This window comes from Colletotrichum destructivum, chromosome 6, assembly GCF_034447905.1.
Source record: "Colletotrichum destructivum chromosome 6, complete sequence".
Taxonomy (NCBI): domain Eukaryota; kingdom Fungi; phylum Ascomycota; class Sordariomycetes; order Glomerellales; family Glomerellaceae; genus Colletotrichum; species Colletotrichum destructivum.
In genome coordinates this window covers 2613144-2641138 of record NC_085901.1, presented here as the reverse complement: position 1 = coordinate 2641138, position 27995 = coordinate 2613144, and the positions used below count along the sequence as shown (strand labels likewise).

The following is a 27995-nucleotide window of genomic DNA, read 5'->3' as shown; positions in this document are numbered from 1 at the left end:
ATCAAACTTAATTGAATTGAAAGCAGCTTGCGCGCGGTCGGGGAAGACTTCTCAAGAGTATTCGGTAAAACATTGGACTGAGACCTTTGTCAACGGCTCTTGTATACACATACTCATGACGTTGAGGTCCGGACTAGTCGACAATGGTTTTGCTCTGCCATGATGCAGGCGGGGGTTTATCAGGACCAAGCTATAAAAAATCAAAAAATCGTGATTGATTAGCATGGAGACTTGCTTAATTTTTGATGTTGTGACTTGGAGCTCGCCCCCTCGGCCTAAGACGACACTTCGTGTGCGAAGGTCTGTCATCTGCGTGTTCAGAGTGTTGTCTGGACTCGGGACTAAGAGTCCTGCATAAACACCCAGTTTGCTCCAGGAGCAACAAACGATGGTGAGGCTGCTTCGATCGGCGATTCTCCAGCCAGAACGACAACGATACAGAACCAGGTGGGCCGCATGTTGCACATGACAACATTCATAAGGCTTGGCGGATTGGGAGCAACAGCTGAGGGGGGGAAAACGGCAAACCGCGGTCGACTTGGAGATATGTAGTCGGCCCATACCACAGTAGATGATGTCCTGCAGAATTGAGATCGAACGCAGAGCCCCCACTCCTGCAGGCGTTGTTATGTTCTAAACATAGTACCACTACGGCAACTCGGGAACTCACATGGCACAACCTAAACCAGGGGGTCGCTGACGGTGACATAATGGCGAGTTTTCCTCCCTTCTTCTCGGTTCCTGCAATTGGGGAGTGGCCGGCGGTCCGCAATGGTGCCATTTCCGCCGCCGTCATTTTACGAACCGGCCAGTGGCGGCACGAGAATGGACCCAGCCCCGAGATGTGGTGGCCGCCGAGACTGGTGTAGATGGATTTGGAATTCAGGTGGCTCGAGGCGCATTAGTCGGCAATCGCACTCAGCACACTGGAGACCCAGCAAGAGCAATTTTCTTGGTTTTAATTCTGTTGCCTACAACCCAGTGCTTCTCGGAGCTGGTTGCTAGGGCACCGGGATGTAATACGAGACTGGGAGCGCGCGGATTTGGAAGAGCCTGAGTGGCGGTGGCCGGTGACGGTAAAAAACGAGACTCGGTCAATTCGAATAGCCTCAACCACGTCACATTCCCCCGTGTCCGGTTATGGAATCGGTCTTGGTTGTCGCCGATGGCGCTCGCGTGCTGTTGCATGTTCACTGACTGGTTTGGCAGATACGTCAGGTCAGCTTGCAGGATGGGATGTCGATGCAGTAGGCGATTGACTAATGAGGGGCGGGCGTCGCGACGAAGGGACCCAAGGACACACATGGGAGGTAATGCAGTGGGCGAGACAGTCGACCCTCCTTTGGTCGTCGCACGTTGAATTTTTCTGGTGGTTTATCCACAACGGGGCAAGCATTTCGTTCCCTCGCCCAACTCCAAGAACATGCTTTCATAAGGCTGAGTGAGTATCGAGGTTGCAAGACAGTCCCGGGATGCTTACGGCATGCTTGGGATATGGTGACAGGTTGATTATGTGACGCAATAGCTTGATGGGAAATCCCGGGGAGGAGGGGGAGCACTCAAGATTAAGAAAATGCCACGCCTCGTGTCTGCGGACCGGGGGGCGGTGGTCTGCTCTGCTAGAGACCGGGTGGGGGCGCCGTTTTGGTATTAGCGTCGCGGAGAAAAGCGGTGATGGACCATGACAGCATCTGCTCCTGCTGCAGTAAGCGTAGGCCCAGCTATTCTATTTGGACCTACCTACCTAAGGTATGCAGACAATACACGCAGTTTTTATTTTATTTGAGCCAAGCAAAACAACGATGGATGGTGGTGCGTATTCGACTCACGGAACAACCGTCTAACCGAATAAATACCACTTTTGGAATACAGTCAGCGCACGGTATTGGGCACTGTTTTGTCTCCAGACCATGGAAGAGGCGCCGTTGACAGACGCTTTGGAGCGCGCAATACCGGCGGAGGCGACGAACGATGCAGCATAACTCAAATTCATCTGCATGTCTCCGTCGCCCCAGATCTTTCTTGCTAGTCCCCTCCCCGGGTGGCTAGCTGACACACCACCAGACGGATTACCCAGCAGCGCGCCCCTCTGACCGGGGGGGGTGGGAACTAATACCTTGGCCGAGTTTGAGGGCAAATCGTCCCGCACCTAACACACAACGACAGTGCCGGGCCGGCATTATCGATCTGTTGTTTTCTTCTCTCTCCGTCCTTGTCAAATCGGGGTGGGCGGGCATGGGGTGGATGGGAGACGGCCTATCTTCAGGTCACTTCCTTACGCACGCTTACTCACGGGCGACGTTCGATGACTTAACCAGCAAGGCCAGGCCCTCGATGCTAGCGTTCTGAACAATTGTTTCCCTGGAGCAGATCGGACAACAGTCGTTCCTTCTCGATTCATCCAGGTCGACGAAGTCCCCATCGTGTATGGCTCGTATGGACGAGAAGGCGTAGGAGGAACCTGGGCCGCATCCCGCATTCTGCACCAACCCCCCATATAAGGAGGAGGGCCGGCGGCAGCCCAGGACACATTGAGAAAAGAGACTCCGGATCTCCCTCATCATGTCCAGCAACCAACTGCGGAGAACCGCCCGACCCGAAACGACCAGACGGGTGATCTCTACTGCGTCCCGCCGCCCCCTTGGAAAACCCAGCTACGCGGAAAGCCGTTGCCCGCAGCGGAGTTCCACCCCACAAGCGGAGAGCCGCAACTTGTCCCGCTGCCGCCGCCGCCGCCGCCGCTACCCCGGACCGGCAGCGACTGCTCCGTCCGTACGTTACTAGGAAGTCTCCCAGGGCACAGGCAAAATCGTTGGTTGGCCGTTAGGATTGTCGGTAACCGAGTCGCCCCAAGCAAGAAGGGGGGAGGGGGAGGTCGACTTCTTGGGAGTCGTACCAGAGCTACTCTGCTCCGCCGTCGTGAACGTGGCTTACTTGCTTCTTCGGGTGGAAGACGAAGCTTAACCGTTCCGACAACACGGTCAGACACATACACACGCATCCACATGCGCAATACGCACTCACAACCACACCGCATTCTTACACAGCCAAGCATACACTGTCCCTTCTCGGCGTCACCCGGGGCCACCAGCCAAGAAGCCTGAAACCTTCATCGGAGCTTCCGTCACACCACTAACCACCCAGCGGGTTGCGGACTCGACCACCATGTCGGCCCCGTCGAACTCGTCGTCACCCCTCATATCGACCCGGCGCCGCGCCTGCACTGCGTGTCAGCAGGCGAAGCGCCGATGCGACCAACGCCTCCCACGCTGTGGCCGGTGCACCCAAAAGGGGTTGGAGGACTGCAACTACCCGTCCCTCGAGGCCGCCGTTGCAGCCGCCGACTTCAACTTCTTCACAGACGTCCTCAGCGGCTCCGCCGGCACCCCGACCGGCTCCCTCCACAACATCATGCCCGTCCCCGTCGTGCCGGAGACGGAGACCCCGTGGTCCCTGTTCTATGGAAACGCTGCCGCGCCGTCGCCCTCCCCTTCCGTCATGTCCCCGCCCGCCAGCGACTGCATCTCGAGAGACGCCGTCTTTTACTGCAACGAGCAGTTCAGGTGCTTCCCGCGGCGTTGGGTGGGCCAGAACGGCGTCGCCCCCTTCATCCACCCAGCCCTCTACCTACCCACCACGAACGGCGCCGACGGTCTGCCCCCCGTCCTACAGGACTGCTTCTGCGCGTGCGCCGCGTACGCGGCCAAGAACGACGAAAACTCGGCCCTCGTCCTCGGCGTCGTCGAGGCCAAGGCCACGGCCCTCCTCTACGTGCCCGAACAGGCAACTTGGACCCTCCCACAGCAGGTCGCCGCCCTACAGGCGCTGGTCATGTACCAGATCATGCGGTGGTTCGACGGCGACATCCGCCAGCGCGTGCTCGCCGATTCGGTCGAGCCCATGCTCGCGGCGTGGACGTCGGCCCTGCAATCCCGCGTGGGAGCCGCCGTTTTCACCGAAGAGGCCGTGCCCCCCTCCGTCATCCCGGAAGTGACAGCGCACGTTCCGCCGCCGCAACAATCCTCGTCGGCCACGTCATCTTACCCACAGCATCAGCAGCATCAGCAGCAGCACGACCTCTCGCCGGATAATTCGCGCTCCAACACTCCCGGAGGAGGAGGCCGTCTGACGAAGGAGGAGCTGAAGGCGGCGTGGCGCCGGTGGCTGATGGCCGAGTCAATACGCCGCGTGCTCATCATGGCACACCTTGTCCGCGCGGTATACGCCACGGCGAAGCAGGGCGGCGCGTACGGCAAGCTCGGGGGCTCGGGATCCGCCGGCGGCAGTGGGGGGCATCCGCATCCTCACCTCCACCACCATATCATGGGGCTCTCGGACATGGGGTTCACGGCGCAGGCACGGCTGTGGGCCGCCACGACGGCGGAGCGCTGGAGCCGGTCGCGCGAGAGTGACACGGCGTGGTGGGTCAGCCGGATGGACTTTTCGGGCCTGCTCGCTCTCGCAGACCCGCGCGAGGTGGACGAGTTCACTGTCATGCTTGGCGTCGTGTTCCGGGGCAAGGACGTCGTCGAGGACTGGATCACGCATGGGCCCGGTGGCATGTGAGTGGGACAGCGCAAGGCGAGAGATAGGGGCGGGGACGCGCGGGGAGGGATGTACAGATGAGGCAGACTCGGCGGCTTTTTTTTTGTTTTCTTTGTTTTTTTGCATCGCGGGATAAAGTATCGGCAGGGTGGCGTCTAGGCAAGGAAAAAGGGAGCGGGGCCCTGCTTTACATTTAGGCATTCATCTCATCAGAATGAGCTGTATCTGCCTAGACGTGGTAGAGGGAAGTGAGGGGAGGGGGAAGGTGGAAGGGAGCGGGCCTTGTGCTCTGTCCATTTGCCCTCCCCCCTTGTTTTTGTCCACTTGCATGGGAACATTGAACATAGAAGTGATGGGGTTGTGAGATGAGGCAGAAAGCATAGCAGTAGCACGGCATTTGCATGATTGATAGACAGGCGCGTTGGAACATCTTCAGAGATTCTGAGAGGCGACGATTAAATGAAGACAATCAACCCCATCGCTGGAATACTCCTAGTTTAGATGGATTACATACAGTTCAGAGGCAGCAAGTGGGAGGTTCATGTCCGATTCATTAGTCATGATCTACTATGGCAGGCAGAGAATGCCCTGGGTTTCTATGTCTTTTCCTTCCTCTCGTTCCTTCTCCATCACGGCACCGACGCTTTTCGGCGGTAAGACTCGCGTCGAACCGGAATATGCCAAAAAAAAAAAATTTTTAAACACAAGGAAGGGGGGGGATATCTCGAAAATGGAAGGAGGCCGCGCCATACCTCCTCGCCGGCGCAGGTTACGCAGCCAGGCTGGATTCTCTCTCCTCTCAAAAATGACTTTTGGGCGCAAACAAACCACCGGCGGTTTCGTCGCCCGTGGCGGGAGCAAAAGCTGGGTATCTCGGTGGCTCCCCAATTGTCAGGTAGGTTAACCCACTTCCTTGGGGAAACACTACCAAAGGCTTCTCGTGAAGCCTTGCTGTGGTTGGATGTTTGTTGATCGTTTTCTCAGGGGGTCAACTCTCCAGGGGTGGGAAATGATATGTACCGGGTCCAAGACTGTGGTGCGCTTAGCACATCTTGTACTCACAGACGCCCTCGGCGGCACGGGTGGGGTCCTCGGTCAAGAACTTGTACTCGATCTTGATGTCAAGGTCACGACGGTTCCTCTCGTTGGGCTTGACGTGCAGAGTGCCGTCAACCTCCTCACCGGTGGACATGGTGAGCATGTCCTTGAGGTAGAAGACGGTCTGCTTCCAGTGGGTGTACTTGGTGTGAGGGCCGGTGGAGAAGCGGATGGGCTTGTGGGCGGCGGTGAAGTCAATGTCGAACCAGGCGACGAGCGCGTGGATAAAGTCGTCACGGCGGGCGGAGAGGCGGAAGGGGGTGGTAAAGGCAAGGTCCGACACCTGGCACTTGTACAGGTCCAGGGTCAGGACGGGCGTGGGGTCCGTCACGACAGCCTTGATCTCGACTGTGTCGACGAGAGGCTCGGACAGGGCCGTGGCCTTGAGCGGACTGTAGTCAAAGCCGTACACGTTGTCCCAGACTATTGGCCATCGTTAGCATTTGTTCGCATCTCGTGGCCAGGCTTTGCCGAGGCGAGGGGGGGTAGTTTCCAAACTCACATCCAATCTTCTCATCCTTGTAGTCGCCGTCCTCGATACCGGCAACGAAGATGGTGGCCTTGTCGGGGAAGATGAGACCGTCGGGGTTCAGGTAGCGGTCACGGGCGTACAGAACGGTGTCCAGCATGGACTCGTAGAGAAGGAAGTATCCCATCCACTCGGAAATAATAATGTCGACCTTGGGGAAGGGGAGCTCGACCTCCTCCATCTTGCCCTGAATCAGGGTGATCTTGTCAGACATGCCGTTCACCTTGACGATCTCGCGCGCCTTGAAGATGATGGTGGACATGTCGACACCGATGACGTGCTTCGCGCCAGCCTTGACGGCGAACCTTGAGTGACACAAATGATTAGTCTATCTAGGCATTCTCCTTCGTTTTTGGGAGTCGACGCAGGGGTTTTGCATACATGGACAGAATGGCAGTTCCACAGCCAACGTCGAGAACGACCTTGTCCTTAAACAGGTGCTTGTTCTGAACAATGGCATTCATGTAGGAGCGCGTGCGGACCTCGTCTTTCTGCGGGGCGACATGGTTAGTGAGGCCTTTCAAAGATCCTAGCCGGCCAGGAGAGGCGGCAGCCAGTTGTGAGTCGGGGGTAGAAAGCATACCAACATCTCCTCGTGAATGCCTGATCCACAATCACCCACAACGGTTAGACATCATGTTTCTGTTGTACTCGTTCGGATCGCGAGACAGGACTTACCATGATGGTCGTAGCTGAACGGAGCAATGTTAGCAAATGATGCAGTCTCCGAGGGGTTCTCCATCTCCAGCCAGCTGTTCTGAAGGGGATATCCAACCGTACGTACCTCTTGAAGTAGTGCTGCTCAGAGTGCTCCATGCCCTTGAGCTTCTGCTCGGCGGCATCAACCTCCATATGCGTGTCGTTGCCCATAGTGAAGTTGGGGTTTTTTTTTCCTTCTTCCTCTTCTTTGCTTCGCGACGAAACTTTTTCGGTCGCCGAGTCGTAGGGTGTGTGTGAGATTACAAGGAACAGAGAAGAGGACTTGGGTAGAAGGAATCGATTTAGGAAGAAACGAAGCCCAAGCACAAGAATGAAGAAAGGAGGGAGGAAATTTCTGGAGGGAAAAGAAACATGGGCAATCGAGTCGGCGCGGTGAAGAAAGGGAAAAGGGTCGGCGGGGCTATGGGTGCTGGAAACTGGGGACAGACCTTCTCGACACGATCGGGCCCGGCAGAATTGGGACCTGACAGAGACTACATAGAGGAGGAGGGGCGCTCCACAGCGGGACAGTACACGGCAAAAAAAAAAAAACCCCCCCAAAAGAAAAAAACCCAATCCTGATTGCACCTTATGCCCGTCACCGCCTGCACCCTGCATCCGCCATGGGCCCACTTTTATATTCCACTTTGAGCCAGAACCGCGACACGTTCCCTCCCAGCTTGACTTTTTTCCTCCCTCTTGTTTTCATTTTTTTTATTCCTTCAAACAGCGTCTACAGCTGGCGAACCCTTGTTGCCGGCTTGTCCCTCTACAGTGTGGTGTTCGCGGGTACGCCGTACAGAGTGGGTCACTGGCATGAGATGCTGCAAGATAGATACCTGAATTAGCGCTTCCCTGGATCGGTTGTCCCACGAGGGGCACTGCATACTTTTCTCTGCCGGTGAGTGGACGGTTCTACCAGCTCAAACAGGGCAATCCACAATAGACCAGCTTGAAAATAGATGGCTCGGAAGCACTCCCTCGAATTGGAGATTCCGTAGCCAACAGAAGACGACCCATCCAACACCACGCTTTGGTACCTATTCAACGTGCCTCGGCCTTCCTCAACACCATCTCTCATGAGGCTCCCTCCACTTAACCCCCAGTATCTCAAAGATCTTCCTTTCGTCCTGTCCCTCCACCAGCTCGCCCTCTGTCAGTTTGACGCGCCCAGGACCCCTCATCACGTCCTTGTAGAGGCCCCTCTGATTAAGCCGCATGCCCTTCTTCGATGCCAACAACCGTATGCTTCGGTTGAAAATGTCATTTCCCGTGAAATATATCAGCGCCGCACCCATCTCCGTCTCTGGAACCAAGAGGAAGTCCACACGCCTCCAAACCCGCCGGTAATTTTCGTCGTTGACGCCCCTAGTTTTAGGGAGAACGCAGCACCCGTGCCACTTGCTGCCGTCCGATTCCTCTCGAGATCCTGCAAGTCTCGCAACGAGAAACTCCTGCGTCTCCAGTGTCTTGACCAACTGGTGCAAGAATGGTACGAGTTCAGACGTCGCTCTCGTCCCCTTCTTGGTGATGAGGAAATCAATGTCGCCGCTGTCATCGGCGCCTCGACGATAACTCCCTCCAATGATAAGCTGCACTGCAGGATCTAGCTTTGCCGCCTCCGATCTCACGACTGCCCCGAGAAGCTCGATCTCGGACCGAGAGATGCGCGTGTTGAGGTCGTCGTAGTGCTCGATGCCGATTCGCTGGTTTGGGGTGAGCCTTGCTTTCTCTTTCAGGTCCTCTAGTGTCCGAAACCCTTGCGAAATGAAGTGGCTTGCTTGTATACTGCCTACGCCGTAAATCCTGAGGAACATCTGCAAGATCTCGTCCATGGGCTCTTGTTCCGCATTCTCCAGTCGTTGGAGCCGGTTCGTCGTAACGATTTCCTCAATCTTGTCAGCCAATCGTTGGCCCACCCCAGGCAGTCGGATTGCCTCCTCAGCCGTAGATATCTTGTTTGGTTGCCGCTTGAGCTGTGTTATGGCCTTCCTGTAAGCAATGGGACGCCAGGTGTCGTTGATACGCTCGTAGTAATTGCACATTTGCTGCAAAATCTCAATTGTACGACCATTCGGGTTCGTTTCGTCACCACCTTTGGTGCCCCCTTTATGGCATGCGAACTTGTCCTCCCACGCCATGTCTTTACGACCCCGAGCCTTTACAACTGCCCTCTTCTTCCATTGCCGCTCGTCATCGGAGCTATTTCCACCTCCACTAGAGTCCTCTTCCGGCGGTTGCGTCGAGGTTGTCGTGTCATCGTCGTCATGGCCCAGCGGTAGACCCCTAAACTGTTGCATCTGTGAAATGACACCTTCCAGTTCATCCTCGGGTGTGGATGTCGGCTTCTCAATAACTGAAGGAGATCCACTATCGGAGTCAATTCTACCTTGCCTCATGGCCCTATGTGTGTTTAGTGGCTGTACGATATCTGTGATATCCATTAGGGTAGATGTTGGTGCACCAGCCACATCCTCCTCAGCCGTAATCCTAGCAGACTGTTGGTCCCTGGATGGAGTCGATAGCGGTACATATTCCCATTTCTGTGGATTCTTCTGACGGGACTTGAGTGGCAAATCCGGCAAGATTGTTGTCAATGGCTGGGCACCGCGAGATTCAGCTGGAGGTTCCGCTGGGGCAGAAAATGGTCCTGGGCATCCAGAGACCAGATACTGCTTCTGTTGAGCATTGAGAAGAGTTTTAAATCTTAGACAATCCAAAGGGTACTCTTCACTGAGAACAAGATATGGAGATGTTCCATTCTTTGGTCGAACGATCGACTCGATGCTTTTCCAGTCCAAGTTCCTGTCAACTATAACGTGGGTCGCGCTCTCCAAAGACCTCACCCAAGATGCGCCGAACTCCTGGGCTTTCCGTATACGGATCTTCCTGGCCGGTGCAATGTCATCGTTGGGAATGAAGTAGAGCCGCAAGCCTCGAAAAATCTGCTGCTCCTCGGGCACAGTCTTGATGGGAGGGTCTCGCTTCCTCTTCTTCATGGCGGCGACAGAGGGGGAATTGTCGACCCGGCGAGGCAGCATGTGCTTGACGACTGACAAAGGCGTAGCGACGCTTCTAGTGAGACTTGGAATTGGCTGAAGCGGTGGCCGAGCTAAGGAATCCGGTATGGGTGTGTCTTCGATGAAGCTATCCGCGGCAGGAGCTTCCCTCCTTCCGGAACCCTTGATTTCGGCAAGTGGGGTCCGCTCGATAAAGTCCTTGCGTCCGGAATCCGTAGGCGAAGCCGGGACCGGAACGGACGATGTCTGTCTAGGGGTTGGGCTCAGTCGTTGGGGAAGGGGAGACTGCGATTGCGACTGCGGCTGCGGCTGCGACTGCGACTCTTGTAGTGTCTTCTTTTGAAGTGGCTGTCGGGGTTGCACTGCGGCTTGGAAGGCCTTTAGTTGTTGTCTATTACGTAGCTCAGCCTCCTGAAACTCGTCGTTGTCGTTGTCATCACTTTGTCCACCGAGAGTTTCAAGCTGGCGGAAAAACCGCGCTTTATCTCTGAAGGACGTGTTTGTGTCGGTCATGGTGGTTTGCTGATTGTCAAAGAGGTGCACAGGAACCTTTTAATGATGCCGAGGGAACCAGAATCATGGCGGTGGTGGATGGGTGCTGCCTATTGGAACCATGGAACCGGTGATGGAAGAGGGCGAAATTCCGAAAAAGGTGCGAGGGTGTGGCATACATACAAGATGCTTGATGGTGAGTTGGCATTTGACGCGGGTGACAATAGAAGGAAGGGATGGATGGATGGATGCCTTCGAGATATCCCCTGAAGCAAAGATGCTGGAACTGGCCGAATCTGGCACGCCTGCGTGGGGAAACACCGCATTAGTGCTGTGGCCGCCTGCAAGTCAGCCAATTAAGACCGATATTGGCACTGACGGCTTTTTACTAGCAAGGAACGTAGGAGCCAACAACGCCTGATAGGCTCTTTCCAAGGGATTGACGCCAGGTTGTAGTGGATCGACCAAACCAAGACGAGCGTTCTTCAGCACGTGCCTGCCTAGGTACCTAGGTAGATAAGCAGGCAGGCCATGAAAGGTAGCCAGCTGGGTGTAAAGTTGGTCCGCAGGATGGTTTTGAGCTCGGAAGCTCTCGTGATACAGTTTTCCCCTGAAAAAAACCAACATATCGTTCTTTATTGAGCATAGCATGTCCTTGTTATGTTTGTTGTATCATGGTGTACCTGTGCGGCCTCATAAGAGCCGGCCTTGGCTACCTACAACGGATTGTTCAATATGCAGAACTCCGAGTTCGCGAACTGCATCCAACTGTACAGGATGATATGACGCTGCGATGAGTATGGTCGGTCATTAGTTTATGAAGGAAACCAGACGTCACCTATCGTAAATTTGTCCCATCCCGTCCTCTAACGACTTGTGGCAAAGCCTCAGGAGAGGACAAACATCCCCACAGAGATCGGTTGCGAGAGCGCCAACAAATGAGAATGGGAAGACCAAGGGAGAAAGGTCGAGTGCTCTCTATACTTCAGCCGGCAATAAATAGTATCGAGACATTGATCCATCGAATCTAACAAAGTAGTTTGTTTCATACCTGAGTTATTGTCCAAATTTGGAACAGACTAAAGTCGTCACTGATCTTGCATGTCTGACTCTTTTCTTCTTCACGTAATTACAAGTACAGCGGTCAGGGAAGGACCGTCTCATCCTCCGCTTCCCATGGTATCACCGTAGTTTTCGAAAAGTCCAACAATATCTACAACCAAAAAAAAGACGTCGCTCGTTTCCTCATTTCTCTATGCCGAGCGGTTAGTATGTTGTACCGCTATGTATCCTACAGCTGTCCTCGTCCTGCATGGGCCAACGGCTCTTTTCCTAGTTGAGCCAGCGACAGCGCCGTGCTTTGTATTTGGTATCATTAAGTGAACAAATAGCAGGGTATGTCGAACTAGGGCCTTGCCGTGGGCGGTTTCTCGAGACACGAGAAATAGTGTCCTGCAGGAGGCTGTGCGGTTGAAGCTTTAGTTGCCCATGCTTCACTGAGCGTGGCCGAACTGCGGTGGGTATTGTGATGATCCGGCAAAGTTGCGGACGTCCATCAATGGGATGCTGTTGTTCTTCTCCATGGGCTGGAAAGAAGCCATGTCGTTCGAGTACCGACTGGCGGCCTCATTGTCCATGTCGTTGAGCACCTCTCTGGTAAGCTCAACATAGTCATAGGCAAATTCACCGATCTCGGCATCGTCGATGCCCAAGATCTCAGCGTCTTCGGTCGCACGTAGGCGGAGACCGGGGATCATGTTCATGACGAAGAGGATTATGCACGTGCCAACGAACGAGTAGGCACCGCCGCTGAAGGAATCGGCCAGTTGATAAGCGAGCTGGATCCAGTTGTGGTTGATCCAGCCGCCGTCAATCTCGCTGACACCGTCGAGGTGTGCGATGTAATTGGCGGCAAAAAATGCGGTGCAAATGTTGCCGACGAGGCCACCGATTCCGTGAACCGCGAAAATGTCGAGAGCGTCGTCAATTCGGAGGATGAACTTGAGCTTAGTGGCGTAGTTGGCAAACGCAGCCCCGAGTATGCCAAAAGGTACGGCAGCCCAGACGGGAACGTATCCTACGACAAGTCAGCCAACTGCTTCTCGCAAGCGATGATTATGGCATCGTGCACTTACCAGAACCCGGCGTAATGGAGACCAAGCCAGCAACAACACCGGAACAGAAGCCAACTGTGGACCACTTGCGCTCTAGTCTATAGTCCAGCACGCACCAAGTAATGCCGCCGACGCAGGCTGCCAAATTGGTTACGACGGCGGCGATAACAGCACGCAAATTCGCAGACAGAGCCGAACCGGCATTGAAACCAAACCAACCGACCCAGAGGAAGACGGTGCCGATGACAATGTGGGTCACATTGTGAGGTCGGTAGTTGAGCTCGTGAGTGCCGTGGCCACGACGCTTGCCCAGCATCATCGAGTAGGCCAGGGCAGCGGTGCCGGAGGCGATGTGCACCGGCGTTCCTCCTGCAAAATCGAGACCACCCATCTTATTGGACCAGCCACTAGGGTTCCAGGTCCAGCAAGCAATCGGATCGTAAATGACGGTGGCCCAGATAAACATGAAGATTACGCAGGGCAGCATGCGTCCTCGCTCGGCGACAGCACCGGTCGCTAGAGCGACGGTGATGCAAGAGAACATGCCTTGGTAGACGGCGAACAGCAGATCGGGGAGGCGGCTGGAGCCGACGGATGGGCGGCCGAGGACGTCCCTGAAACCGAAGTTCGAAAGATCGCCAATGAAGGCGCCAGCCGAGTGCGAAAAGGTTAGAGAGTAGCCCCAGAAGAACCATTGAAAGCTGGTGACGGCTGTCGACATGACAGAGAGCCAGATGAGAGAGAGGGCCGACTTCCTCCTTGCCAATCCCGAGTAGAAAAATCTGTAGCAGAAACCTGTATCAGTACTGTAACAATGTTGGGTTAGGTATGTGGACTAGTCTCACCCAACGCCGGGAATCATGAGCAACACGAGCGCCGTAGCCGTGATCATCCATCCTATGTCACCAGTCTGCGAGTCTCCATATCAGCAAGGCGTACATGGGAGTGAGGCGTGTGCGGCTGAATATGGAACCACGACCTACCTCATACCAGATGTTCAGGTCCTCCGTCAGAGAGTCGCCTCCCGTAGGACCGGAGCCATTGTACGGCACCAGGTGAACGTAATTGAGGTCGTCGAGATCGAGGGGGGACGCCATCGTGCCTGTCTGGCTGGCACTTGGCTATCTTATCGCCGAATCGGTAATTGGCAAATGGGGGCCCAGGGCGGAAGCCGTGGGATATGTCGACCTCACCGGAGGATTGGGTAGCGGCAGTCGTCGGTCGACAGTGAGTGATGCTATGTTGAAACGGGCCTGCTGGCAGAGCTCTCGTGTGAGCGAAGCCTCTTAAGTGAGCGCGAAGGGCCGTCGCGGGGTCGTCGGAAAAGACAGCAGCAGTTGGGGTGAGTCGAACAAGACCAGGCAGAACGGGCGCGGGATGCGCGAAGCTTATGAATGTGCATGTCCCCGGTGCCCCGACAAGCCGACGCAGAGTTGCGTTGCGGGCGTTGCGGGCGGCATGGCGACTAGCCCTGAGAGTGGCGGGCGAACTAGACGGGTACGGCAGTACTGGTCCGACGGCTTCAGTGACAGGGCAGAGACAGAGAGAGGTAGCGGCCGTCGCGGCAAAGGGGGACGCAGAGAGAGTCACCCGCTAAATTGCTGGGCTGTTCCACGGAGAACCTGCCCTGGGCTGTCCGGCCAGGGCCAAGACTGCTGGCTGCGGGTTAGAAGGTGTGGTGTGGCCAAGGTTTCTCGGGGGAAGGGGGGGTGAGATGTCGTGGGAGGCCCTGCAAGAATTGAGGCAGGGTCGCCACCAAACCGACCGAGGCCAATCGGTACGCAAGGATGCATACAAGTAGTAAGTAGGTAGGGTAGGGGAGAGGAGGCACACGGGGGTGGAGGCTTTATCGGTTACGACGCCGATCCATGGATTCACTCCAGGCCGTTCTAGCTGCCGGGGGTTCGTTCACCGAACGGGATGACATTTGCATACCCAGCACGAAGGTGGGAGGAGGTGGGAGAAGAGGCAATAAGGAACACCGAGGTAAGGAAGAGAAGGAAAATTGATCAGAACAAATACTAGTGCAAAGTAGAAGACTGTTGGCTAGGTTGATCAGATGGGTAACGGTATTGATAGGACAAGCTACAATTATCCCGTGTCCCATTTTCCGTCATTCCAACTCCCAAATCTTGCTGACTTTCTGCTTGTTATCGGATGGCGCACTCATGAAGTCCAAGTCGGCGATTTTGGTGCCTCAAATTGAGTTCTCAAATATCAGCACGCTTGACTTCGGAGGCACTCATTCCCTCTCTCCCGTCGCAACGGCAAAATGCATGTGCTTCATTAATCTGGCCATGCCCTTCCCTGTCCTACCAGGGTCAAAATCGCCGTTGAATGGAGGAGGATGAATGAGGGGGGGGGGGGGTGGGAGAACCCGCAGGCCCGTTATCAAGCAGGGGTCTAGCGTGGCATGAGATAACGACCAGAGTTGCTGCCCTTGCTGGCTTGATGGCGCCGCCAATTGCTTCTTCTCGCCGACAGGGAGCCAAGAAGCGAAAGAGACAGTCCGTATCCGTTCCGTATGAACACAACTGAGCTGCCCAACTGCAGGCTGAACTATATGGTACCACTTGACACCTCGTGCCGGAACAAGCGGTACAAAGCCCCTCTCCGCGGCGTTTCTTCCCAGCACACGAGACGTTGTGGTCTGAAAATTTTCGTTTTTCATTGAGTGTTTTTTTTTGTATTTTTTTTCGTCAGACGGAAGTCTTGCCTGTGAACCTTGAAACGAGCGAGAGATGACTGATGACGGCGGCCAGCCCCTGAGCATGTTTTGGTACGGGCGTCCGGCGACTCATGAATCGATCAGGTGCGAGGTTCGTTTCGTTGTTGCTCAGTCCTCACCTTGTTTTTTTCTGTTGGCCGACTTACTGTTTCGAATATGACGACCTCAGCGAATTGATCGTCCGAGGACGCGAGAAACAACGGAACCCGTTCAGCTCAACCATCTGGCAGATCTCAGGGGTAACCGGTCGGCGTGACGGGTCTAACAGAATCATCGAATTAGCAGCGACAATACTAAGGTGAAAGCGGTCACAAAAGCCTGTCGGAAGCGGCTGGGGACAGCCGTCTGCGGGCCGGGGGTAGCGGCGGATGAACTTCTGTTTGCTTGTGGCTGGCTATTCGTTGCGCAAGAACGGCACATTCTTGCTCACCGGCCGTTGCATCGCCCGTTGGAAAGACAGTGAGTAGTGGTGGAATAAATTCGGAGAAAGGCAAGGTTGCCACTTGCCAGGGACCGTCTCACTTGCGAATCCTGGCCAAACATTGCGAGAGTTGGTTGTCCTTCTTTCTCGCGCAAGAGACCAAATAGGCTTTAGGAGATGCCTAACGAGCATACGGAGCGCAAACACCGTCTCGTGTCTTGCCACAGTGCGTGAGACGGAATCACAACGGCAAAGTAGCCGCCATCTCATGTTTCGCTGAAACAGACGGAATTCGAGCTGATGGTTTCCTGCGACAGGGCGGGAACTCAAAGTCTGCACTTTATGCGGCACTCAGAGGAGAAATAGACTTTGGGACAAGTCAAGATGGTTAGCCATCGCGACATGAGTAAGATCAAGCAAAAGCAGAAGAGAGTCACGTACCCGCAACAGGAGGTCATGGTGGAAATGGCAGCCTGTCGTAAGTTCGTTCAAGCTGCCCCATCCGGCTTCGGTATCAAACATCTCCATTGGCTTCGAGATGTAATTACGATTATGATGGGTGAGCCCACCTGCTCCAACCGTGGAACGTCGACAAAAGGCGGTACTGTATCTGTATCCGCATGTTCCATTCCATCTCATACTTGCAGGTGTTGGCTCTGGATGTCAAACACAAGACTCGTCAAACCAAACATCCAATACAGTACTTACACACGACGCATTGGGATGTGAGCAAGGATGCAACCAGTCCCGCCGCTACCATCCTGATGGGAAGACCGAAGGATCAGAAGAAGGCAGGGGGGTGGGGGCATTGACCGAAGCCACCGAGTAAATGCCCTTTGTCATGATAAGCACTCACAATATGATTGGCCCATGTGCTACCCCGGCTTACGTACCTGAATAGTTGCTGTGCCTAGTGATGCAAGGTGGGGGCGCATTTTGAAGTTTGAACTTCTTTGCTCTTTTTGATCCCCATCTCTCCTTTCCCCTGCCACTTCTAAGACTTCAGTCACCCTCAACTCGAATGCACTCTTTCGTGGTAGCGACGTCGTATCTTGGGCGCTCTACTATGTAATTATTGAGCCCGAAACTTATTGACGCCATAGTGTCTCCCCGTTCTTGATGTTCTCAACGGCCAGTCGACTGGCCAACTTGGTATCCGTACCACCATCTTACGGCCCGGCTGGACTCACTCTCCATATGATACTACGCCAAGTGTAGCTTTCCTTCCTTGAAACAGAAATACTCCGATGCGCACGCCCTGTGAGGTCTTTTCATCACCAAATTATGAGTGCCTCATCTCAGGCCTGCAGGGGGAGGGGGGTTCGACGCGCCTTACCAACATGTCCCACATCAACTCATGGACCGCCCCCTGCACCAGGCCTCGCGGCCGTTCGTCTACTTCGCCCGGATCAAAGACTATCCAGTCGCCTTCCAGAACCAGCACCTCGGCCGGCATCCCATCCCCTTTGCAGTAACCACTCTAGGTTACGTCGAACCAGCGTTGTGTCGTACCTGGTAGCTGTGCAGTTATTTTGGCGGCTACAATGCGGCAATGGAACCGTGACATATCCGCACACTCAGCTTAAAGACTGTGTTCGGGTTAGGCTGTTGTCCTCCTCTATAGCTTGCCTGTCTATCCCTAGGTATCTTGCTCGCAGCCCACGGCCAGGGATACCGAATGACCCCGAGCCCTGTTCAAATTAATCAAATGTTCTCGTCACTTATCTCCCCCGGATCAAAGGGGCTCAAACATTACGCCCCCGGAATCCCATTCTGTCTACTCGTCACGTCATTCGACCGCCGCCCATGCTCCGTGCCGGGAAATGCTCCTGAGCTCCGCCTCTCGATTGCTTTGCTGGACCCCGTCTGCAGCTTCTTCTCCTATGAGACTAGCGCTTTTGGGCATCAAGTCAGCAATGATATTGCCAAAGGGGCAGCACGAACCCGTGGACACACAGCTCTTGGGCCAGGAGCGGCCTTGGCCGCTGCCTACAGCAGGTTTGTATTGCCGACGTCATTGAAACATCTGGAGCGCTCACTGCAGACCAGCTTATGGAGAAGAGGAAGAGACGGCCATTCCCGTCGTCCGGCAAAAGCAAAGAAGTGTCTCGGGATGCCGGGAATGACCAACGGTTTCTGCACTTGCTGGATTGCACGCTGCTTACAGGTTCGAAGACTAAATTGGACTATACGCCTGCAGATGCCGGAGCCAATCTCTGTAACATGCTAGTAGCTTCCTAGGGCCCATAGGGGTCGCTCGTTCATTACACGCCAACTCTCCCTCGCAAGCAATATCGATCGCGATTGCCCGTCCTCGCCGTGCAGAGTCGGATCTGAGAATAAAACTACACCTCATCTGGGAAGGGATGGTGGCCGCCACCCCCACGAAGAGCCGCTGTCAACGGTTTCTTGGTACTGGTTCATCTCAGGTATACTTCTTGGGCCGGCCCAATACGCAGCCCAGCCATTTCTCCATCAACTAATGGTCCTCGGATATTGGAAGCCTGTGACCCATCCCAGAAGTGCGCCTCCTCGGTCCTGATCACCCAAGCCGACGCACTCGACATCCGATCTGGACCCTTTACCGCGGCAAGGCATAAAGGGCAATTTCGTCTACCAGCAGACCACATCTCACCCTGAAGTTTCGGATCAAGGGGCGCAAGAGCCGATACGGGGGGACAAGGGAGTCAATCCTAGGCCTGTCAAAGGCCTGGCCAGAACTTCCACCAGAGTCGTTAGCTGCCCATCAGTCAGTCAGTCAAGTGGCCTGTGGCCCCGAAAAGGCTGATTTAGATTCGCGGCTGCCTTCAATTCCAAAGAATGAGCTTGTGTCCCTGGCGTCTTCGAGATTGATAGCCGTGGAAGTCTACCCTTACAAGAGTCCCACTCATCCTATTACTGCCTATCATGGGCGATTGTCCGATGTTGGCGTCGACTAGACTATCCGAGGTACATGAGACGACACGAACCGGCAGATAGGAATCCTTGGCTCAGCGGTGTGCTGGATGGTGCCTTGACGCACCACTGCCACGGAAAAACCTCACTCGACCTTGTCTTCCCTGCCTTCTCAATCATTTGGCCGCTTTGTCGCGGGCTCACCCGTCTTCGTTCGAATGAAAAACAGGATGGAGGGCATCTTACCAAGGTCCAATATGGCGAAGTTTCTGCACAAACTCTTTTCATCATTCAAGAATAAAAAGCTATTCGAGTCTCGAGCTAGGCATCCATCCGACTCTCCTCGGTATGCTTAGGACGCGGTCCGAGCAGTTGTACACCACTTCCTCTGCGTAACCACTGGGAAAAGCTATGTGACCTGGCGTACATGTAACAGCCTAGCTCAAATATGGCTTCTGGATATAACCCGAGAGTATTAGAGTCTACCTACTTTGCAGTCAAGACCGAGTCGTTTTCGAGCAGACTCCTTCGGCCCATTATGCCGTGCCGTCGCCGATTTGACCTTATCACTCTCCCTTGGAAACTGCAAGATATTGTAATACTGACATGGGAAATTGTCAAAGATCGGTGAGCCAAGTTCACATTGCGAGCGGCGGGCCATCTCATGCTACCCTGTCCATACGCTTTGCACAATGGCTGAATAGAATACACACCAATCTCAAAACACTATTGAGGCTTTCATGCAGCCTTTTGCCCGACCCCCTTTGAGCCGCTACAAAATCCCTCAAGAGTTTCAAATCATGAGAACATCCTTGGGCAAGAGCCCCCAGTGGCCACCACAGGAACACTTCCTCTGCTGAGCCAGTACAAACGTAAAACCTGGTCGAGAGCCAAAGACGTCCTCCATGACCGCTGAGCACCGAACGCATCGTCTCCACTGCGCCAGCTTGGCATCGTCGCCCTCCTTCGTGCTGTCGGCCGATGGTGTAGCCAGCTCGACACGTTTGAATACGTCGATAAACCGGCCTTTTGCCTTGCGCGCCGCGAGAGCTCGGCGATCGTCGTCGATTTCGAGGAGGGTGAAGTCAGCAAAGAAGAGCTTGGACGGGTCGGCCTGCGCGCGATATGTCTTAAGGTCGGTGTTGAAGAACTTTAGGAGAACGGGGAGGAAAGCTGGCGGCGGCGATGCCGCGAGGAGCATGCTGAGCTCGCATCGGGTTTGGGCGTTCTTAATTTGCGCGTCCAGAGCCTTCTGCCCGCCGGCGCCCAGGGGGTTCTTACTCGCCAGGGACGCGAAAGAGCTCTGGTAGGCGGAGCGAATGTCGTTATTGAGGACCGTGAGGAGACGGTCAAACTCTTGTACCTTGATGAGACTGCTGGAGGTGACGCGCTGCATCTTCTGGTAAGCCTTGTATAGAACTACATGCAGAGCCTTATTTTGCGAGGATGGATCGGTGGCCTTCTGCATGGCGGCCCGGCGTTCGTAGAACTCGATAGCGCGGTTCGAGAGAATCTCGAGGTGCAGAATGCGGCGGCATACGGCAGAGAGAAAACCGCGTGTCGAAGAGCACAGAAGCAAGTGGAGAGAGACGTCGGAGCGGGACTGTACGTAGGTGCTGATCTCGGAGAAGCGCTGCGGTGTGAGGAGAGCAAGGAACTGCTGGTCGTCAAGAAGGGCGAAAAGGGAGTCGGTAAGCCACGAGAGAAGATCGAGGGACCACTTTGCGCAGCCAGCAAGTGCGTCAACAACCTCGTGCTCGTCAAGCGGACTAAGCTTCTCTCGAATCGTAGCCGGAGTATTACTCGCGATCGTGATGAGAATGACGACGTTGCGTGCGTTGAGCGCCAGCATAGCGAACTTGCCGCCAAACGACCGAGGCTGAAACATGCCTTTGTACCCAAGGTGGTTGAGGATGCTCAAGCACATCTGAAGAGAGCTGTTCCTAACAAGACTATCGTGGTGGGTATCCTCTGAGTAGTCGACGGGGGTCTTGAGCATGCGCACGATTTCGTTGATCCAGTCGGACGTGAAGCCTGTAAAGGTGAGCTTCTCAGTCAAATAGCTGTCTGCGGGCAAACGCACGCTTTTTATCTGCATATGAACGAGCAACAGCCAGGATATCATCGTAGTTTATGTTGTTGAAAGTTGCTGTCGAGGCAGCTACCGTTAATGCCGCCAGCGTGGCGGCATATGGTGCTATTTGGTGTCAGCGGCCTTAGAGACACCTGAGGGATAGAGAAATGCCTACCGTCTTGGCTGGAGTTTCCGATATCACCCAGGGGATAGTGCATCTTGCTCCATTTGACTTTGCCATCGTCTTGTATCTTAATGATGGAACAGTTTGTCGGGGAGAATGCCATTTGCAAGCCTGGGTAGATAGTGAGCCGAAGCACAAAGGCAAAGAACGACAGATTGACCTACATGGCGATTCATCCTGGAAAGTAAAGCCCACCTGGTTCAGCGTCATGACCCTATCGAGATTCATCTCGTTGTAAATCTCCTGTAAGGTGAACCTGTCGCGATATTCTACCGAACCATCGCTAAAGGCTAGACATATGACTCTGCCATACTGGATAGTGTGTACACCAACAATGGCCTTATTGATGACCACGGGGTCATACTTCTTGAGTCGGGATATGGGCTTGGACCAGGTTAGACGTAACCCTTTGAAGATGAGAGAGAAACCTGACTTACAGCTGGAGCCGCTCCTGTACTGTTCCTGCGACTTCCCAGCTGCTCGAACGCTGGGTGAAGGCTCTGGGACTGGTCGTTGTGGACCTCCCACTTGTCGATAATGCTTTGCGTTTCCTGGTAAGGGGTATTGGGTGTTGGTAAGTAAGTACGGACTGCGAGGATGATAAGGGGAGCCCAGCCTTGGCCCGTGTGGTCTAGGGTTGACGGCAAGATCTCCAAGTGTGTCAGTTGGTTGGCGGCGGAGTCGATTGGGGTGGCGGATGAGCCACTGGGCAACCAGCTAGAAATCGCAACATGTTTCTCTTGCATGGTCGGGTTCAGGACTTGGCTGCCAGGGGGCGGTTTGTTGTCGGATTGGGACTGCGGCAAGCCCCAATGAATGCCAACTCGCACAACACGCAACTGCTTGGAGGTAGTCGCTAGAGCAACCCACAGACTACCTAATGCGTGTCAGCGAACCGATTCGTCAAGCAGTCCAGCAGACCTACTCTTATCACTGTGTAGTGCTGCGTGCGTGACCAAATCATCGGAGGAGTTAACGCTTTCAAGCTCAAGCGTGGTTTCCTCAATCTTATTATTATTTTGAGCCCAGAACATCTTGAGATGGCCGTTTGTGGTCACACACAGCAGAGCGCTCTTGGATGGGTTTGGATGCCAGGGACCGTAGGCATGTACGAAGGAGCTCTCATAGCGGTACTGGTTACCATCCCTCACAGCAGGCCCATGGCTCACATAATACTGGGCAGTCAGCTAGATGAAGTGGCGCGCGCGGTAGGCCGGCAATTTACCTGCTTAGACTGGGGTGCAAGGGGAAGCCAGTAGCTGCCGACAATGGCGTGAAGATCATCACTCGGATCATGATCCCACTTTCGCGTTGCGAAGGGGCGATTCAGTGTGATGGAGTAGGTTAGGATGGCAACTCGACCGGTCGCATCGATGACGGCTAGTTCTGGGCTTGTTGTCGAGGCCCAGGCCAGGTGAACTATGGGGCTAGTGGCGTTGATGGCGATGAGGTCGACCTTTGTGGGCTCGCTGAGACCCCAGTTGCCATCGTCGGGATGCGAGCGTAAAAACCTGGCTTCCAATGTCTTTCCGTCGGGAGAAATCGATGCGATTGCGCCGGATCTCGACCATGCTATACCCCTGAAAAGTGTGAGTATACGCCCAGGCGAGGTGGTAGACAGGAAGATGGTTACTCACTGGCAACAACCGCGAGTCCGCAGATCGTCTATCCTCTGGCGCAAATGCTTGGTGGGAGGCCGAGCCGTATGAAGAGATAGACCGACGCCGTCGCCGAAAAGGTCATCGACGTCAAGCTGATCGACCTGCATGGAGCCGTTCATGCCATTCTCGAGCATGAGCGGCATTTTGGCTTCAGTCATGTGCGTCGAATCGGAGACTTCAAGTCTACGCGTGCGCGCATCCACAAGTATCCGTCCGCCAAAGTTGACGGATGGGTAAGGCTGAAGAGCTGGTTTAAGACAACAACAATAACAACTCTGACAGCCGGCAGAAGCTCATCTTCGGAGCAGGTCGAAGGAAGACTGTGTTATCATACGATGGGCGCCAGACGAGCCACTTCATGCAATATACTGAGACTACAAGATGCCGTCGTTCTGATGTGGTGGCCTTTGGTGAGCCTTGATGGATGATTGGGGGGAAACAGGTGGGAGTTGATGGGAAGTGTGGCTGGAGCTCAGAAAGATGCACCTGGACGTTGACATTGAATTGTGATGTGGATCACGAATCGTGGACGCAAATGAAATGGGACCAATGAAAACAGGCCTGGGCCGTGCAGAGACTCCACTCAATCACACCTTCCCTCAGCCTCCATTTTGTTGGCGACTGGATATTCCCCTTTTCGAGCTAAACCTAAGTAGGGGAAACGGACTTGATTGTGTGTCAAGCCACACCGAGGCTGATGAAAAGTACAGCACCTGTGTACTCTGTACAGAAACTCTGTACAGAGTAGTGCTGTGCTACAGAGTACAAGTTCGTGGGGAAGAAAAGGGACCTGTGACGTCCGTTCAATGATCCCTGCATCAGAGGCCCTGGCTCCCCATCGAGTGTGACAGGGAAAAGGACGGGCGGACGTGGATGATGGACAGGGCATAATTTAGGAGGTCAGTGTTTCCGGGCAACGGGCGCCCACTCGGTGGTTCCATGTGGGCGCAGATGCACATGAGGGAGGTGTCGTGTTCTTGTCACTTTTTAGCCCTTCCCAACTTGGCCGCGTTTCAGCTGAACGACCGCCTTGCCTCGCCTTGAACCGATATTATTGTATCGACAGTGGAAAACATTGGGGATAATCCATTCTACTTCGCCTTTGAAAGCCGAGAACCTTTCCACGTAACCAAGACATGCTTTTCGGCAAGCTATTATTGTCAGGATCGATCGACTATAATTGGGTTTCACTCGTCTTCAGCCCGCACGATGAATGACGTCGTTTTGGTCAAGTCCTGACTTACGAGATGTGATGGAGGGTTTTGTGGACCGCACGACCCGCGACAGCGATAGGAGAGGTCTATGGCTGCGGCGAGATGCGTTGGGCAGTTGCAGTGTCTGTTACGTTTTGGAGACCGTGGCGATCTTACATGGAGACTTGAGGACGCATTAGATTGCCGCCGCTGTGGTGGTGCATCTTGCTGCAGCTCACCGCTGGATCGACAGGCCGCTGACCTTGGGATGGTGGATGGATGGAGCCGTCGCCGCCGTAAGCTTATCCCAACCCGTGGTCCCAGACTGTGGCTGTTATGCCCTCATTCCCGGGCACAAGACCACATCAAAAAGCGCGATTCGATTCTCGAATTAACTAAAAACAATGCTTTATCTCTGCTCAGCACTGCTTAGCACTGTTCAGGGTCTCCTTGGGTAGGGGTTGGCCTGTGGAAGATGCTGTCCGGGATGCTGAGTGCGGGATAGAGCAGCCATTGTCGGAGGCACTCGCCTAGTCCACAAAAAAATGGAAAAACTGTCTTGGTCAGCAAAGAGAAGTAAACAGCGGGGTTGGTCGTCATCATCCCAGAAGTTGTATGGTAACTGAAAGAGAAAAACAGTAAGGGGACGGGATGCGCAGAAAGTGAGTCGAAGAAGAGGGGGGAACGGAGGAACAACAAGAGGGGGGGGGTGATGGGCCGGAGGGCGGAGGGGCGGAGAACGTGGACGGAGTGTCGCGACGGGGCCAACGTACCTTTGCTGCGAAGGGCTGCCGAACAGGTACATCATCGAGTGGGGTCGGATAATTAATTGTTAAGACTAACATCTGCTTGCCAGCCAAACAGGAGCAACCGGAGAGCGAAGCAAAACTCGACTTTGATCAGACCTAATGGGAAATTAGGGACATCTTCTGTTTTGAAAGTAAAAATCCGGCTCAAAGCATACCCGCCTTCGAACGTTCCGTACTGTACCTACTTACCTAGTATGTGTATTTTTTACAAAGGGAATCTCGGACGTGCGCACACTCTAACAGCGGCGGCAGCGGCAGTACTGCAGCAGCAAAACACTAGCCGCCGGATCGATCGTTCTCTCACTCTTTCTCGCCTACCTACTGCTTTTCCCGACTTGCGTTGACGGCACTTCAGGCTTTCTCTAGCCCGCCTCGCCTCTGGCGTGCGTTCCAAGTCACGTCCGCTCCCACTTCGGCCTCTCCCCCCCCGTCCCCCGTGCCCTCTTCTCCCTCCGTGCCCGCCGCCCCCCCATTCATGTACGTCTGCAACCAGATGCCACAGCTATGTACTTGTAAAGGTACCCTCGCTCGTCCGCTCTCCACACTTTGTCTTTCTTCAACGACACTTCTCTTCTCACCTTCCCGCCAACAACAAAAACCCTTTCACACCATCCCCGGAGAAAGGACTCACTTACTGCCCCCATTAAATGTCGAACAACCGTCATGGTATAGGACATTTCGCCCATGTACCACATGCGTATCTTTTCTTGGTTCTTTCCCTCGTCCTCCCCGTCCTCCCCGTCTACCCCGTCCTCCTCTCCTCCATCTCCGATCATACACACAATGGACGCGACCCCTTCCTCTTCAAATATGGACGTCGACGCGCCCCATGAGAACCCCTTACCCCCAGGTTCCAACTTGTCTTCGCCTCTCTCGGTATTGTCAAAATCTCCATCAATACCGGCGTCGCCCGAAACCGCCCTTGACGCGTCAAAACGATATCCGTCGCCGACGTCCTCCATGCCCTCCGGCGCACAATCACCAATCAAGCTAGAGGCTACAGAGGATTCCGTGCTCGCCATCAAGCTCGACAAAGATGCTGCTGACTCCATCAATGTCAATTCTAACGATGCCCCCGACGGCCAGCCACCTCGAAAGCGGCGCAAGGTAACGCCGCCCAAGGAGCGCACCACGGAGTACCTCAACCTGGACGAATGCGACGAAGACGATGGGAAACTGGCGCGTCTCGTGTCCGCTCTGAAGAAGCGGAAGAAAATTGTCGTCATCGCAGGTGCTGGCATATCCGTTTCGGCAGGCATTCCCGATTTTCGATCCAAGACGGGCCTTTTCGCGACACTTCCGAATGAGCACAAAGTAAAGGGCTCAGGCAAGCACTTGTTTGACGCATCGGTCTACAAGCACGACTCCTCGACCGAGAAATTCCACAAGATGATTTGCGACCTGGCCACCATGGTGAAGGCCGCCAAGCCCACCAAGTTCCACCACCTCCTCGCGTCGCTCGCTGCAGAGAACCGACTCCTGCGTCTCTACAGCCAGAACGTCGACTGTATCGATACCAACATGGAACCCTTGAAAACGAACGTTCCTCTCAATACCAAAGGACCATGGCCCAAAACCATTCAGTTGCACGGGAGCGTCGAGCACATGGTCTGCTCGAAATGCACCGATATTCGACCGCTGAAGACAGAGCTTTTCGTGGGTCACGAGGCTCCACTGTGCGAAGAGTGCAAAACAATCGACCAACTGCGAACCCAGTTCGAGCAAAGGCGGAGCCACGGCATTGGCCGTCTACGCCCCAGGATGGTGCTCTACAATGAATTTAACCCGGACGAAGAGGCCATTGGTAAAGTGTCGAGCGTGGACCTCAAGTCGCGTCCCGACGCCGTCATTGTTGTCGGCACAAGCTTGAAGATTCCCGGTGTACGGAGGCTCGTGAAAGAGCTGTGCCAGGTCACGCGCAGCCGCAGGGACGGGTTCACCGCATGGATCAACACAGATTCGGAACCGCAGCATAATGACTTCAAGGATTGTTGGGATCTCGTCGTCCGTGGAAAATGCGACGATGTTGCTCACTGGGCTGCTCTGCCAAGGTTTGATGAGCCTCAAGGCGACCAGTCCGCGTATCTCAGCGAGGGAGAGGAGCAGCGTCGCCTGGACAGACTTAGCAGGGACAGTCTTGAGGTGCAACTCATCTCGCCCACACCCGATTCGCCGACCAAGTCTGGTTCCAGCACTGCGTCTGAGTTCAGGAAGCGCAAGCTCGTGGACCCTATACAGAGCATTCCGACGCCTACAGCGAGTCCGAAGATCAAGCCCACCGAGACTGCAAAGAAAGCGGCTAAGCCCAAGCAGAGCAAGCTTTCTTTCACCGGCCAGAAAACGGGCACATCTGAAAGCGACATGTCTGTTAAGAAGGTCAAGAAGGCGCCTGTGAAAAAGTCCCGCAAGACCAACAAGAAGTTTACGGAGCCGCCTAAGAACAGTATCACTCACACGTTTAAGACCCAGAAGAACCGCGAGCTTGCCGACATGCCTCAGGAGACCTTGGCTGGCAAATTGGACAATCAGCATTACAAGTATGCCGATGACAATCTCGAGTCACAGCTTCCACCGCTGCGACCCATTCAAAAACCAATCCAAAGCTCCATCTACAAGCGTGCAGAGGATCCCGGCACGGATGGACAGATGGACGCCACTCTCTCGCCCATGACGCCTTTGGAAGAGTTACCAGGAGCATCTTTGACAGGACATCCGAAATCTTCACCCCACAATGGCGTTCCAACGGAGAGTAGCGGCAAGGACAGCAGCGAAGTACGCCCCATGACGCCGATGCACATACGACGAAGGTCAGCCGACACAATATCCCCCGAGTCGGTTCCTCGAGGCATGGAGTCCTTGGTGGACTGACTACAGTCACGGGGAGTTGTTTGATCACGTGATTACCTGCCGTTATTTTTCATGTTTTTGTTTATTCATAGAAGGGCGTCGACCTGTTGGTACCGAAGAGTTTGGGCCACAGGTCTTGGACCACAGGAGGCATTTCACACACGGAGTTGACACGGATTATGTCGCCTCACTCGTCATGTACATACATAAATCATCTGGCCCTCCTGCATAAAGCGAGCGGCCTTTACTCAGTGTGGAAAGGTACACCAGACCGCAAGTCACGATGTGGATTGTCACAAGCGAGGGCTTCAGTTTTGGGAGGCGGACACCACACAAACACACAAATGCGCGCACACGCATGCAATCCTCTAGAAGCGATGAGGAGACAAATGGATAGACGCGTCTTTGAAGTGAAACGAAACGACAGCGTCAATACACCACTTGATGCGAGACGGCATGACAACCTTGACAACCTTGACACGTCCTGAACTCTTGATGTGCAATGTGGTCTCCTGGACAGTGACAGCCTACAAATAGGCAGAAAGATGTGCTGACCATTCTGTCACAACATGTCGGCCCCGAGAGACAGAATGCGGACCAGGTGGTTCTCAAGGGGCACCGCGCTGGTGAATCATTCGATACACACCAGACGACGGCTGGCTGCCAGACGTTTCGGGCTGGCCTCT

General features: G+C 54.6%; 8 protein-coding genes across 8 annotated transcripts; 3 read left to right on the top strand and 5 right to left on the bottom strand.

The window, feature by feature from the left end:
- CDEST_10002 (uncharacterized protein) lies at nt 1-561 on the bottom strand (the record flags this gene model as incomplete). The annotated part of the gene is made up of 1 exon (XM_062926160.1): nt 1-561. The coding sequence occupies one exon, from the start codon at nt 559-561 to the stop codon at nt 52-54; it is 510 nt and encodes a 169-aa protein (XP_062782211.1). The 3' UTR covers nt 1-51.
- A 1694-nt stretch (nt 562-2255) lies between these two features.
- Nucleotides 2256-2870, top strand: CDEST_10001 (uncharacterized protein). Its single transcript, XM_062926159.1, has one exon. The coding sequence runs from the start codon at nt 2563-2565 to the stop codon at nt 2782-2784; it is 222 nt and encodes a 73-aa protein (XP_062782210.1). The 5' UTR covers nt 2256-2562; the 3' UTR covers nt 2785-2870.
- A 1-nt stretch (nt 2871) lies between these two features.
- CDEST_10000 (Putative zn(2)Cys(6) fungal-type DNA-binding domain-containing protein) lies at nt 2872-4568 on the top strand. The gene has a single exon (XM_062926158.1). The coding sequence runs from the start codon at nt 3166-3168 to the stop codon at nt 4564-4566; it is 1401 nt and encodes a 466-aa protein (XP_062782209.1). The 5' UTR covers nt 2872-3165; the 3' UTR covers nt 4567-4568.
- A 1019-nt stretch (nt 4569-5587) lies between these two features.
- Nucleotides 5588-7042, bottom strand: CDEST_09999 (Putative protein arginine N-methyltransferase; the record flags this gene model as incomplete). Its single annotated transcript, XM_062926157.1, has 6 exons — nt 5588-6066; nt 6146-6477; nt 6554-6663; nt 6756-6775; nt 6851-6864; nt 6957-7042. 6 exons carry the CDS (start codon nt 7040-7042, stop codon nt 5588-5590), a joined length of 1041 nt encoding a protein of 346 aa, XP_062782208.1.
- A 760-nt stretch (nt 7043-7802) lies between these two features.
- On the bottom strand, nt 7803-10579 carry CDEST_09998 (Putative BRCT domain, DNA-directed DNA polymerase X, DNA polymerase beta-like protein). Its single transcript, XM_062926156.1, has one exon. The coding sequence runs from the start codon at nt 10402-10404 to the stop codon at nt 7936-7938; it is 2469 nt and encodes an 822-aa protein (XP_062782207.1). The 5' UTR covers nt 10405-10579; the 3' UTR covers nt 7803-7935.
- Nucleotides 10580-11352: 773 nt separating this feature from the next.
- On the bottom strand, nt 11353-13865 carry CDEST_09997 (Putative ammonium transporter, blood group Rhesus C/E/D polypeptide, ammonium/urea transporter). Its single transcript, XM_062926155.1, has 4 exons — nt 13481-13865; nt 13343-13407; nt 12519-13279; nt 11353-12460 (listed from the first exon to the last, which is right to left on the bottom strand). Exons 1-4 carry the CDS (start codon nt 13592-13594, stop codon nt 11877-11879), a joined length of 1524 nt encoding a protein of 507 aa, XP_062782206.1. The 5' UTR covers nt 13595-13865; the 3' UTR covers nt 11353-11876.
- A 4529-nt stretch (nt 13866-18394) lies between these two features.
- Nucleotides 18395-22946, bottom strand: CDEST_09996 (Putative mediator complex, subunit Med16, WD40-repeat-containing domain superfamily). The gene is made up of 8 exons (XM_062926154.1): nt 22437-22946; nt 22025-22379; nt 21725-21974; nt 21237-21676; nt 20964-21183; nt 20791-20910; nt 20625-20738; nt 18395-20575 (listed from the first exon to the last, which is right to left on the bottom strand). The coding sequence occupies exons 1-8, from the start codon at nt 22616-22618 to the stop codon at nt 19335-19337; spliced, it is 2922 nt and encodes a 973-aa protein (XP_062782205.1). The 5' UTR covers nt 22619-22946; the 3' UTR covers nt 18395-19334.
- A 2299-nt stretch (nt 22947-25245) lies between these two features.
- Nucleotides 25246-27330, top strand: CDEST_09995 (Putative Sirtuin family, DHS-like NAD/FAD-binding domain superfamily; the record flags this gene model as incomplete). Its single annotated transcript, XM_062926153.1, has 1 exon — nt 25246-27330. The coding sequence occupies one exon, from the start codon at nt 25246-25248 to the stop codon at nt 27328-27330; it is 2085 nt and encodes a 694-aa protein (XP_062782204.1).
- Nucleotides 27331-27995: the final 665 nt, after the last annotated feature.